Source organism: Scyliorhinus canicula, chromosome 2, assembly GCF_902713615.1.
Source record: "Scyliorhinus canicula chromosome 2, sScyCan1.1, whole genome shotgun sequence".
NCBI classification, from domain to species: Eukaryota; Metazoa; Chordata; class Chondrichthyes; order Carcharhiniformes; family Scyliorhinidae; genus Scyliorhinus; species Scyliorhinus canicula.
Genome location: NC_052147.1, coordinates 129,970,945 through 129,984,898, shown reverse-complemented (window position 1 = coordinate 129,984,898; position 13,954 = coordinate 129,970,945). Strand labels below are relative to the sequence as shown.

At 46.2% G+C, this 13,954-nt stretch overlaps 1 protein-coding gene across 1 annotated transcript in view; it reads left to right on the top strand.

Moving 5' to 3' along the window:
• The first annotated feature begins 74 nt into the window (after positions 1–74).
• The window catches only part of LOC119958214 (minichromosome maintenance complex component 3 associated protein), an 84,711-nt gene continuing 70,831 nt past the window's right edge, over positions 75–13,954 (top strand). Inside the window, exons 1-4 of the mRNA XM_038786606.1 lie at positions 75–1,414; positions 7,856–8,079; positions 10,694–10,775; positions 12,143–12,284. Coding sequence (XP_038642534.1) covers positions 277–1,414; positions 7,856–8,079; positions 10,694–10,775; positions 12,143–12,284 — 1,586 coding nt within the window. The 5' untranslated portion in view covers positions 75–276. The remainder of the gene's footprint in view (positions 1,415–7,855; positions 8,080–10,693; positions 10,776–12,142; positions 12,285–13,954) is intronic.

Sequence of the window (13,954 nt, the reverse complement as noted above, 5' to 3'; positions counted from 1 at the left end):
CCTGTTTGTTCGGGGTTGACCGGAACGGAAGGTTGACGCGGCCGGACCCGGAGGCGGGCAGTATTTATGTTTGGCGGTAATGGCGTCGCTCGACTGAGGCCTGTTGTTGGACTGCAGGATTTTTAAAAATCCAAATGTACAGGTATGAGTTTATTAGGGCAAAGGTGAATTGATGCTGGAAGTTCGAAGCAGGTGCGGCAAAGCGGGGCTTTTGGTGCCAACTGCCGGAGTTTTTGGAGATTAACGGCCCCAGGCGACCCTTGTTCATCCACATTCATGGATCCAGCGGGCAAGCTGCCCCCTGCTCTCTTTCAGAAAGTTGATAACAGCTTCCCAGTGTTTCATGCCCAGCAGGATCCTCCCTTCCGGCAAGCGGGTGAAGTCGGAGAGTCTCCTGTTGTGTTTGGACACCAGGTGGCTTCAGCAGCCCACGGTTCTGGCCCTCCTGTACCGAGTCAACCCTTCAGTTTTAAGCCTTTCGGCACATTCTCAAGTTCTGTAAACTTTGGTGCCCCAACGAGCGGACGCTTTGGACATCCTGAACCAAACTTCAAAGGGTTCGGGAATCCGGACGTCCAGCGATCGTATGTTGGCAGTCAGGAAACGAACATATCATCAAATAAACTTCCCTCATTTAACTTCTCCCAGCCTTTGAGCAGCGGAGAAGCGGGCGTTTTCACCACATCACAGAATAAAGCTGCCACTATGAGTGGCCCATCGTTCAGTTTCTCCCAACCAACTTCTTCCAGCCCGTTCAGGTTATCTCGGCCAACGGCGACTGTTAGTTTGCCAGATACCTTTAGCTTCTCGCAGCCAGTGACTAAGAACAGTCCTCCCGGAAACTTACGTTTCCCGCAACCGGCCCCCAGTAACATTTCAGCCTCATATACCTTTTCTCAACCAAGTTTAGCTGTCGCCCTGGATTACTCTGCAACAAACAAAAAAGTCGCTGGCGAAGAAAACATGCCAGTCTTTGGAGTGACCGATATCAGCCCTCCGTTGACATATGATGCGAGACGCAGTGCAGTGGGGAGCATTGGAACAACAGCAAAGATCGGACACACTTCGAAGCATGAAGCGGAGGAGGAACAGTTGACGCCGAAGAAGGGGATGAAAAGGAAAGACAAGCGAGACAGATCACCATTCCAGTTTGAATACAGTGCTGCTAAAGAACAAGCAACAGGGTTCAAGAACAGCCAGACTCCAGGGAAACGGCCAACGAAAGTTGCTCCTTCTATGGGCGTCTTTAATCGTACCCTTCGAGATGTGTTGAAGGGCAGCAGAAGGGAGGCTAAAAGAGACAGCTCACCTTCAGAAAGCGACACAATTGAAAAATTGAAGCTGTTATCCGAGACTACCATTCCATTAGATTGGCCTGCTCGACTGAGAAAAGAAAATAAGAGATTGAGAGACGGTGAGTAGATTTGTATATCTTTTTTTTTTAAATAATTTTTATTGGAATTTTTTACAGAAAATATAACAAAAAGTATAGCAAAAAGCAGTAATATGCAACTAACAGCCCCATAACACCCACAATTCCCCCCATACCGTAACATCACATGTATCACATACCCCCACCCCCCCCCCCCCAAACAAGAGAACTTAACCATAAATTAAAATTAGATAAATCAAATTTAAATAAAATAAGCTAACACAATCAACGTCCCACCCCCTCCCCCCGGGTTGCTGCTGCTACTGTCCCAGTACCCTATCGTTGAGCCAGAAAGTCGAGGAAAGGTTGCCACCGTTTAAAGAGCCCTTGCCCCGATCCTCTCAGGGCGAATTTAACCTTCTCAAGCTTAATGAAGCCCGCCATGTCATTGATCCAGGTCTCCACGCTTGGGGGCGTCGCGTCCTTCCACTGTAGCAAAATCCTTCGCCGGGCTACTAGGGACGCAAAGGCCAGCACACCGGCCTCTTTCGCCTCCTGCACTCCCGGCTCTACCCCAACCCCAAAGATCGCGAGTCCCCATCCTGGCTTGACCCTGGATCCCACCACCCTCGACACCGTCCTCGCCACCCCCTTCCAGAACTCCTCCAATGCCGGGCATGCCCAGAACGTATGGGCATGGTTCGCTGGACTCCCCGAGCACCTGGCACACCTATCTTCACCCCCAAAGAACCTACTCATCCTCGTCCCAGTCATGTGGGCCCTATGCAGCACCTTGAATTGGATGAGGCTAAGCCGCGCACACGAGGAGGAAGAATTTACCCTCTCCAGGGCATCAGCCCATGTCCCGTCTTCGATCTGTTCCCCCAGTTCCCCCTCCCACTTCGTTTTCAGCTCCTCTACTGTCGCCTCTTCCTTCGATTTGTATATCTCGTGTGGGTGTGCGGGGGTGGCATTAATCTTGGGATAAAGAAATTTCCTTGTACACTAAAAGTATTTTGTGATTTAACATCCTTGTCTTCGGTGTAGTAGTAACTAAGAATGTTTTGATCTAGTGGCTTGAGCTGCCTTCAGCTGGATCAAAATGGCAAGTTATGGAACTTTGTTTTTCGAAATTGGGAATTGATTCTTTTCTTTCTCCAAAGAGCATTCTAACACAACTCTGCAAACCTAAATGTTTATCTGACAAGATCTTTCTTTTAATATCTAAGTTGAAGCACAGCAATTCCTACAGGGAAGTTCACTCTAGCACTGCAATATGATGTTAGTTTAGTTTAAGTTTTGGTAATGTAACACTTCTGTGCTCTTGGGTACTGTTGCAGTGCACGATTAAACACCAAAGCTGTCCAATTCACCTAACAGCTCGTCTTTCAGGAATTGTGGGAGGAAACCCACGCAGACACGGGGTGAACGTTCAAACTCCGCAGTCAGTGACCCATGCCGGGAATCTAACCTGGGATCCTGGCGCTGTGAAGCAACATTACTAACCACTATGCTACCATGCCACTCTCATGTATGTCCTTCTCTTCATAGTTGATGCTCATAGAATCATAGTATTTACAGTGCAGAAGGAGGCCATTTGGCCCATTGAGTCTGCATCGGCCCTTCAAAAGAGTACCCCACTTAAGCCCACGCCTTCACCCTATCCCAGTAACCCAACCTAACCTTTTTTGGACACTAAGGGGCAATTCTATCATGGCCAATTCACCTAACCTGCACATCTTTGGAAAGTGGGAGCAAACCAGAGCACCCAGAGGAAACCCACACAGATACTGGGAGAAAGTGGAAGCTCCTCACAGACAGTCACCTGAGGCCGGAATTAAACCCAGGTCCCTGTAGCTGTGAGGCAGCAGTGCTAATCACTGTGCCACCATGCGGCCAGTGGCAAGTGTTTCCAGCTTCTGCTCTTTGCTTTTAGTTTGCAGAGTTCAACCTCTCGCGTATCAACCCACAGCTCGTCAAATGTTCCACGTACTAAATGTTGAAGGAGAAACCCTTGAATATGTTGAGCACTTCCTAAACCTTGGCAGCCACCTCTATCAAAAGGTCACCATTGACTAGGAGTTCCAACACCTGATCAGTTGCATCAGCTCAGCCTTCTACAAACTATGGCAGTGTGTTTGACAACACCGCATCCTCGCTGTACAGAGCAGTTTTCATCCCCAAACTCATGTACTGCAGTGAGACCTGGACTGTGTATTAGTGATACTGAGTGCTAGAGAAATTCCATCAGTAGTGTCCCGACCACACCCTCTGAATTCAATGAGAGGTGAGTGGAACGAATTCTCGTGTATTTCTTGAAGCCAGTTCCACATGTTTTCCAGCAGAATTCCTGCAAAATCAACTGAAGGATCTTGTCTGGATGGCTGAAAAGTATCTCCCCCACCACGTCTCAATTCTTAAATGAACAGCATTCCAGGGGAGGACAAGGAAAATACTTGAACAACGTTCTGAAGCTCTCCTCGAAGCATGGCAGCATTGACTGGGAGGAGCTTGCTGCCAATCGTTGAAAATGGCATCAACCTGTCCCTAAAGCTGCATCACTCTGAGTCACAGTATCTAAATGATGAGGGAGACCAGCAACTTAAAAGGGAAGAAACAGAGCAAATTCCACACTTCAGATTCCAGTACTATACGGGATATCTTCCCCCACGTGCTCAAAATCTGCTAGTCGAGAATCTGCCTGGTCCGTCATATGGAGATCCATGGCAGAAACTCACTACCCTGAGTAGATGTCATCCTCGAATTGAGGGACAGCAGAAGGTGATAGTGAGAATCATGTCCTACAATCTACGGCAATGAGTATTTGCTCTTCTGTATATAAAAACAATGACGATGCAAATTGCTTTCTTTAAAACATGGGAACGCCTTCGAGAGGAGGCTTCGAGAGGAATTATCCCATTAAGTCTATGCTGGGTCACATTTAAAAATGTTAGTGACCTTTTGTCAGAATCTATACAATGTGGGGAACGCAATCCCTGGACTTAAAAGGCTTTTGATAGAGTCGAGTGGAAGTATCTCTTTGAGATACTGGAGTGGGCTAGGTGCGGGTTTCAACTCAAGAGTGAAAGTCCTGTACAACGCCCCCAAGGCGAGCGTGCGGACCAACACAACCAGCTCTGAATACTTGCAGCTGCACAGTGCACAGAGACACAAGGCAGGGGTGCCCACTGTCCCCGTTCCTGTTTGCCCTGGCAATTGAACCTTTGGCGTTCACTCTGTAAGACACAAAAAGCTGGAAGGACATTCAAAGAGGAGGCAGAGAGCACAGAATTTCACTCTGTACGGATGAACTGCCCCTCTATGTCTCGGACCCACAGAATGGTCTGAAAGCAATCATGTAGCTCCTGGATAAGGTCGGAGCCTCCTCGGGCTATAAACGCAACCTGGACAAGAGCAAGGCATTCCCGGTGAACCCAAGCAGGGGAAGGACAGAGATGGAGGGACTACCGTTCAAATTAGCCCAAAACAAATTCTGCTACCTGAGGATCCAGATAGCCCATGGCTGGACATGGATCCACAAGTGTAATCTGATCAGTCTGGTGGAGGAAGTTAAAAAGGACCTACAGAGATGGGATGCACTCCTGCTTTCCCTGGCGGAGAGAGTTGCAGACGATCAAAATGAACATACTGCCGAGGTTCCTCTTCCTGTTTAGATCCATACTGATCTTCATCCCCAAGGCCTTTTTCCATAATATAGACATTGAGTATGGTGTTTGTGCAGGGAGTTAAGAACTAAGGATCTCGAAATCGACACTGCAAAGGGGGAAAAATATGGGCGGTCTGGCCCTGCCGAATCTTCAATACTACCACTGGGCAGCTATGGCAGAGAGGGTGATACGATGGATATGTGAACCCAACATGGAATAAGTGAGGTTGGAGGAGTCCTGCAAGTGAACGACCCTCTGGGCCCTTGCCACAACAGCGCTCCCACCCCCGATGAAATACACATTCTGTCCAGTGGTGGTAGCCACGCTAAAGATGTGGAACCAAATGTGGCAACATTCGGTCTAACCGAGATGTCTCCCATGGCCCCATCTGCGGCAATCACTGATTCCCACCAGCGATGTTCGACGCCACCTTTAAAAGATGGAGACAGGATGGGGGGACACTAGCAGTCAGGTGTTGGTCGTTCTGGGTGAGTGTGCTTAACACTCAATTTGGCTCTGTTTCTTTACTTAGCTCTGGAGTCGCCAGGTGTCGTTAAGACACCGCCATAAGGTCAAGGTGAAGTTCAAAGCAATAAAACCATACACCAATTAGTAAGTCCAAACAACTGAGTTTATTATAATACAATTATAATAACTACCCATGCAGACGCTAAAAGGATTAAACTTATTCCTACCGCTAAATAAACTAATACTTATCTGGAAGGAACTGCTGGGTCAGGGAACAAGGCCTCTTGCTCTGCTCTGGTCTGCAGACTTCTGGTTGGTATAAGTTAAAAGGGGTCAGGAGTGCCTATCTCTGGTAGCGATCGTTGTGAGGCACTTACTTGTTGGCGGCTGCTGTCCGAACCCTCTCCTCTCTTTCGTTCAAGATCTTCTTGGCAAAAGCTGGTTGAGGTGCTGGTCCACGGAGGAGTGTTGGTCAAAGAGAGAGAAGGGCTGGATCAGAAGACTGAACCATGTGTGGGACCTGTCTTTTATAGGTCCCAGGGGATCCGTGCCCCTTTGAGCTTGAAGTCGATTGGGTCTCTTCCCAATCGATTATGTTTGAATCCCCCAATAATGGGGCAGTTCCTCGGTCACTGGAGCGGTTCTTGGGACTTATTGTTTTGGGCTTCTCTGGCGCCGAAAGGTCTGGCCTTCAATTCAATGTATCGATCTGTGTTTAACTTGTTTCCATTGTATCTGGGGATTGCCTGGTATCGGCTCATTCGTATGTTAACTGGTTTCTTTTCACAGTGCTGTCTGGTTTCTGCAACAGTCAAAACTGGTTTCTGCAGCAGTCCAAATATACAAGCGCTTTGCAAGCTGCTTGCTTTACAAGATGTCCATTTTCCCTGCATTCCTTGCAATCTTCCATTTTGTGTTGGGCAGTGGCCACCCCAGGTGGCGACACAGGGATTTGTACATAGGGGACAGACGCACGACCTTGGGCAAACTGACGGAAGATCTGGAACTACCGACAGGACAGGAACTCGGACACCTCCAAATTAAACACTTCTGCAAGGAGATGACAAGATACCCAAGGGCCCTGAAAGAGACACACTACTGGAGGGACTAATAAACATGGACATTCATGAGGGGGGGGGGGAACTGTGCGAACATCTATGGATGGTTACTGGATAGGGCAAGATTTACCTGGGCGAAGCTAGACAAAAATGGAGGACGAACGTGGGGGGGGAGGGTAAGAGGAAGGGTTGATGGGGAGAATGTATGTAAATAAGAAACTGTACAACATTTAAATATCAGGTGCGCTATTCGTTAAATTGTTATCCTGTTAAAAATTGAAAAATGCCAATAAAAATATTTATTAAAAAATAACTTTGGCTGACCCTTCACTTTGACTGTTCCTTTAATGTTTCTGTACTGAGCTGTTCATTCATCACAGCTCCAACCATTAAGGACATGCCCATTCTATTCCCGATAGGGGCTGAAATTTCGAGGAATCAAAGTCACCACCATGGGATAAGATTGTAACGTTTTGACCCGGAAAGTACTAAGAATCTGCCAACCCTCTTCGAGTTTTCAATATCCCAGTCCTATCAGCTACCTCAATATGTCAGCAGGAAATGAAGCTGGGATCTTTCTTGGACTGTGTGACTCAGTGAAATATTGAACAGAATATTCATTATTGTTCTGGCAGCAAATCGTCTTTTTTAATTGGAATTTCCTGTAGTATTTCAAACTGCTGGATATTGTAGCATCTTTCTTCAAAGTTTCTGTTTTCTGTTCAGTGTGATATTGTCAATATGTGTGGTAATACAGGCTGTGCTGGGAAATATAAGATTTATTTGTGCAAGGGATTCTGACCTGACAGTAATTTGGTTTAGTAAATCACTCTTATTGTTACGCAGCGGAGATCAATGTATTACAGGTAGTAATTTTCAGTTCCAAACAGATCTTTAACCAGAAGGACACTGGGTGGAATTGTGCATACTGTTCCCTTTCACTCATTTCGCTTCTACCCCCATGCCCTGAATTTGTTTGGTTGTTCAGGCTAAGGTACTTTTCCTATCACTACACTTTTTTTTGTTGAAAATCCCATCTCTCTTGTGCCCTGTTTCTTGACCACCTGACCTGATTGATCCAGTCATATTTTGTTTTCACAAGTGGTTTGTTACTCTGCTCTGATCTTTGCATGTAAGAAAATTAATCATGATAATCTCACATGAGATATGAATGGAAAATGCAGCACATGTATAGCAGCTACTTTTGGATTCATTTTCAGGTCTGCTGGGTTGTGTTGAAATGTTCTGGATTAGTTGCTGATTCTCTTGGTTTTCCTTCGTTCTCCTAGATTTTGTCAGCAGGTCTCCCTCTCGGAGGCTACGTCGGGGTGACAGCACAGATAGTCTGTCCAGTGTTCCTTTGTCAGAACTCACTGCCATTCAATGCAAAAACGTCCCAGTGGGCCTTAACACAAAGGAGATAATCAAGAAGCACTTTTCACAGTTTGGCAAGGTGCAGCGGGTGTATTGTCAAACAAATAAGAGACTGGCAGTGGTTCACTTCTACGATCATGTGAGTACCTGAGGATGTTTGCTGCATTCAAAAGCACCTTCAAATTTTTTGTAGTTCAAGGGCTCTTTAAAGGCGGGGCCTTGCTAAAGAATTTGGAGGGAACTTTATTCTCAAATTTCCATTACCGGATATTAATCAGAACGAATGTTTAATTAGCTGACATGAGAGAGTTAAAAAGGGGGAGTGGCAAACTTATTAACACATTCCCCTTTTTGGCTAAATAAAGTCAATGATAGAATGAAATTGAAAGAAATACTGTACGAATCTGCAAAGATTAGTGGTGGGTCAGAGGATAAGCCAGACTTAAGAACCAGCAAAGAATGAGAACAAAATGATAAAGAGACAGAAAGCAGAGTATGGGAGAAAGTTAGCTGGTAAGATAGTAAGAGCTTCAACAAGCTTTTGAATTGGAAAATAATAATTAACGTGCTGGTCATCTAGAGAGAGTCTGGGGAATTGATAATGGCAAACAAAGAAATGGTGGCAGTGTTGAGCATTTTAAAAATTCTTTCATGGCTAGGGCAGCATTTTTGTTGCCCACCCCATAAGTGCCCTGAGAAGCTGGTGATGAGCTGCTACCTTGTACCGCCGCTGTCCATGTGGTGCAGGTAAACCCACAGTGCTGTGAGGGAGGGAGTTCCCAGTGACCGTGAAGGAACGGGGATATATTTCCAAGTCAGGGTGGTGAGTGTATCGGAGAGGAACTTAATTGCAAGATATGGCATTTACATGTGTCTGCTGCCCTTATGTGCCTAGGTGGTTGAGATTTAGTAGTTGCTGTCGAAGGAGACTTGGTGAGTTGTTGCAGTGCATGGTATACACTGCTGCCACTGCATCAGGGGTAGAGGGAGTGGGTTCGTGAAGGTGGCAGATGGTGTGCAAATCAAGCTGGCTGCTTTGTGCTCGCTGGGGTTGACCTACTGGAGTGCTGTTGGAGCTGCACTCATTCAGGCAAGTGGAGAGTATTCCATCACACTCCTCACTTGTGCCTTGTGGATGGTGGACAGGTTTTGGGAGTTGGAAGCGAGTTACCCGCCACAGAATTTCCAGCCTCAGACCTCTTCTAGCCTCAGTATTAATATGGCTAGACCAGTTCAATTTTTAGTCAATGGTAATCCCAAGGACATTGATCGTGGAGGATTGAGTGATGGCAATTCCATTTAATGCCAAGGGGACATGGTTGGACTCTTATTGGAGAAGTTACTTGCCACTTATCCACCCAAGGTATTTTATGTCTGTCTTCACAGTAGAGAGATGATGGGGATGGATGAACCTAAAACAATCACCACCAGCGAAAAGGCGTAAGGGAAGCTATTAGACCTAAAGGCCAACAAATTCCCCATGACCAGGTAGCCTGCACCCTAGGGTCTTAAAAGAAGTGGCAGCATAGATTGTAGATGCATTTGTTATAATCTTCCAAAATTCCTTAGATTCTGGAAAGGTTCCAACAGATTGAAAAATGACTAATGTAACACGTTTATTCAAGAAAGGAGGGGCAACATGTCTTGGTGAAAGGGAAATCTGACCAAATAGCACTCAGTGGATAAAGGAGATCCGGTAGATGTGGTGTACTTGAATTCCCAAAAGGCATTTGATAAAGTGCCAAATCAAAGGTTACTGCACAAGATAAGAGATATGGTGTAGGGGTGACACATTAACATGGTAACTAATTGGTTAGCTAACAGGAAGCAGGTAATAGGGATAAATTGGTCTTGTTCAGATTGGAAAGTTATAACTAGTGCAGTGCCACAGAGATCAATGTTGGGTCCTCAGCTAGATAATGAGGAAATGAACAAAAGGGGATGGCACTGAAGCATTGTGGGAAGTCAGGCTAAATCAGGAGCATCATGGTGGGGGTGGATGGGTGATCACAGGGGCCTCAGGCAAAAGGAATGTGAGGGCAGCCTATTGGGACCAGTAATTGCTAAGATTACCTGATATGGCCAGGTTAAGGAATGTAAGAGAACCTATAAAAACCCTACAGTTGCCAAGTTACCTTATTTGGTCATGTGTGTCACCTCATTTTTTTTTTACCAATGTACATGAGACCAAGTTTCTTTGTTCTGTGATTCACTCACTCTGGGGACTTTACAAGACCCAGGCAGTGTGAGTCAACTTGCAAGACGCGCAATTAAATTAAAGTTGTTACCTACAATCCGACTTAGTAATTGTTGGGAATTGTTGCCTTCTGTGCTCCAAATCCTTTTGGTTCATGCTTTCTACTGGGGCACATAAGACTGAAGAACGTGGTGTTGCTTGGTTAGATATTTTCTCTTTCCAAATGTATAAGCATGCTCTCCAGCCTCCTAAACTGCTCCCCAGTTCTAATATGCTGACTTTGCACAGGCGCATATTGTTTAGACTCGCACAGTTGTTTGACACAGCAGAGGACAGTGAGCGTCGCTGGTTATTTTATTTCTGGAGGAATCATAGCTGGAACCAAGCCCTGCCCCATTTGACAGCCTACACGTTCTTTCGGGAGGGGAAAGGAGATTATGAAATCCTGGTAGCTGCAGGATAGATCAGCCCTGCAATCGAGATTCTATTAGTTTGTATATTTGTACTTATGATAGTGAATGTGGAGAGTGTTACAATAAATCTGTTTCTCTTAAAGGCATCTGCATCCAATGCAAAGAAGAAAGGAAAATCTCTACGCAAGCAACAGATTGAAATATTTTGGCAACGGAAAAAAAGCAGTGAGTTACAAGAGTAGCTTTTGTTTTATTCTCTATCCCTGTGTCCTTGCAGTTTTCACCCTCTGACAAGCCAATTTTATACAGTCCTGTGTTTATGTCACAAAGCAGCTTTGTACAGCTCACAGTAATAGTAAATTTGTAGCATCTGAAGTTTAGGAAACCAAAGCAGGAGTCGGCCATACGACCATCCGAGCCTGCTTCACCATAAAATACGATCATGGCTGACCTGTTTCTAGCATCGACTCCCATTTTTTGCTTGTTCCCAAATCTTGACTCTATTGTTCAAGTATCTAACTACTTGAGCCTTAGATATGCTCAATTAGTCACCTTCTGCAGTTCAGTGAGATAAAGAATTACAAAGATTCATTACTCTTTGAGAAGAACTTTCTCCTCATCGCTGTCTTGAAAGGGCAACCTCCAGATTCTACAGTTATGTCCCTTAGGTCTAGATGCCCTCATCAGCGGAAACACCTTGTTGGCATCTATGGTGTCAAGCGGACCTCAGAATCTTACGTAGGTGTGTCATTGGTAGTGTCTTGTATGGCTGCAGCTAGACTTCCTTATGTTTACATAGAAACATAGAAAATAGGAACGGGAGTTGGCCTTTTGGCCCTTTTAACTTGCGCCATTCATTATAATCATGGCTGATCATCCAACTCAGTAACGTGTTTCTGCTTTTCCCGCATAACCTTTGATTCTATTAGCCCCAAGAGCTATATGTAACTCCTTCATGAAAACATACAATATTTTAGCCTCAACTGCTTTCTGTGGTGGAGAATTCCACAGGCTCTCTACTGTCAGGCTGAAGAAATTTCTCCCTAGGCTGGCTTAAATAGTCTACCCCGTTTCCTCAGACTGTGATTCACCCGTCATCGGAACATCCTTCCTGCATCACATGGTTTGTGTGCTGATTGGAACATACTCAGTATGATCGGTTTTCTTGAGTTAGACATGTATGGGGTTCGTTTTTATAGTTTTTATTTTACGAAAACACCCACCCAGATGAAGCTATAAAATATTTTAAAAGGCAAACGCACTGTTTCAATGCATGCACGCATACGCATGCATGCAAAAATATAAGTTACACAAGAGAGGAAGTTAATTTCTGGCCAAATGAAGATTAAATGATAAAAGAAAAAATGTAGAGTTCACATTTCTCCTACATCGCTCCGAAGTAGTCTACCACGTATTTTTCTGTAATCAGGTTAGTTATTCGACGAGAGGAGTGCAGTAGAACTGCAGTCTAGCCAGATGCTTGGTTGCCATCGGCCTGTTGGGTGGGAAACCTGGGTAATGACTGATGCCTTGTGTCAATTTATTATGAAGTAATAACTTTGTTCTTTTTCCCTCCTTTTCTGCACTTCTAGGTCCAGGGAAGAAGTCTTCTCGGGAAGAAGTAGATGTACCAAAAGGAGATGAAGAGAAACGCAGCAAGGATAAAGCTGATGTGGAGCAATCATCTCTGCGCAATCCAACCGCACGGTCTTCTTCAGGAAATGCAGCAAGCAAGTAATGTCATTTTTGACACATTTTGAGAATCTCTCGTGGTGTTACTTGTAGAGCTTCTGAGGAAAGTGAATTTCACTCCGGGTCCATTAATGATGCTGGGAATACAGCTATGGAGTTCTGGAACCCATGCAGTTTCATGTCGGGGTAGTTGTGCAGCTGCAGGCCTATCTCTTTGACATATCAGTGTATGGTGAGAAAAATATTATTCTGTTACCATTTCGAGATATGGTGGAAGGGTGATCCAAAATAAGGACTGCAGATAGCAAATTTAATATGTAGCCACTTTTTAATACTTGTTAGCAATTTTTTCCCCCTAACTTCCGACCCTAATCCATTGACTCGTTTCTCGGTTAGGGTTCCATAAATGTTAGTCACACTGCAGCATCTAGTTGCTATTCGTTCTGTGTAAAGCAAGATGATGAATTTTAACAGGGCGTTTGGTTGACAGCACATCATGACGGAGTCTGAGCTGGTCCTCACCCATGCTCCTCTTGTGCACTTTTAACGTGGTACAGGTTTGGAGCAAGAGGTCGAGATAATCTTCTTCCTGTCTGGTGCAAGTGTACTAGTGCCAATTTTCAGGTTTCAGCAGCCACCTCGGTTGCAGGCAGCTAACCTGACAGCACCGATATCTGGCCACGGGCGTGTTAATTCTCCTCATTGAGATTAATATAAAGTTCTGAAAGGAACAGAAAGTCAACTTCCAGTATTCAATAATTTGCCTTCAACTATTGCCATTTGTATAAAGCCTTTTAATGTGGAAAACGTCCCAAGGTTCTTCACAGAGGTGTATTTAAAAAAAGTTAGAATTGGAGGAACCAAATATTTGGGGGAGGTGTGGGTTTTAGGGCTGTGGGAGGTTTCGGGGATCGGTAATGATGAGACCATGAAGAACTTAAATAAGAGGGTAGATAAAACATTGAGGTCTTCAGAGACTGGGTGCCAGTGTAAGTCAGCAAACATAGGGCGCGATTCTCCGCACCCCAGGCCAGGTGGGAGAATCGCGGGAGGCCGCTCTGGCACCCCCCGTGATTCTCCTGCGACAGGCCACTCGGAGAATCGCCGCTCGCCGTTTTTCCCGGCGATTCTCCGGTCCGGATGGCCGAGCGGCCTGACGACCCCGACGGGTTCACGCCGGCGGCAACCACACCTGGTCGCTGCCGGTGTGAACCGCACGCTACAGGTAAGTGTGGGGCCTGTGGGGGGTGGAGAGGGGATCGAGCACCACGGGCGTGCTCGGGAGGGGACTGGCCCGCGATCGGTGCCCACCGATCGTCGGGCCAGCGTCTCTAAGAGACGCACTCTTTCCCCTCTGCCGCCCCGCAAGATCAAGCCGCCACGTCTTGCGGGGCAGCGGGGGGGAAGAAGGCAACCGCGCATGCGCGGGTTGGAGCTGGGCAACCTGTACATGCGTGGCTGACGTCACTTAGGCGCCGCCGGCCGCGTCATTCTCGGCGCGCCGCCTTGACGCAAGCGTCAAGGCCCGGCGGCCGAGTTTCTCCCAACGCCGCTCCTAGCCCCCCCCCGGGGCCGTTGCGGAGAATCGCGCCCATAGTATGATGGATGAGTGCGACTTGATGTGATTGAATAGAGGTAATGGAGTTTTTGATCAGCTGAGGTTTGTGTAAGATGTAAGGATGACCAGGAAAAACACTGATATTGTTTTCCCT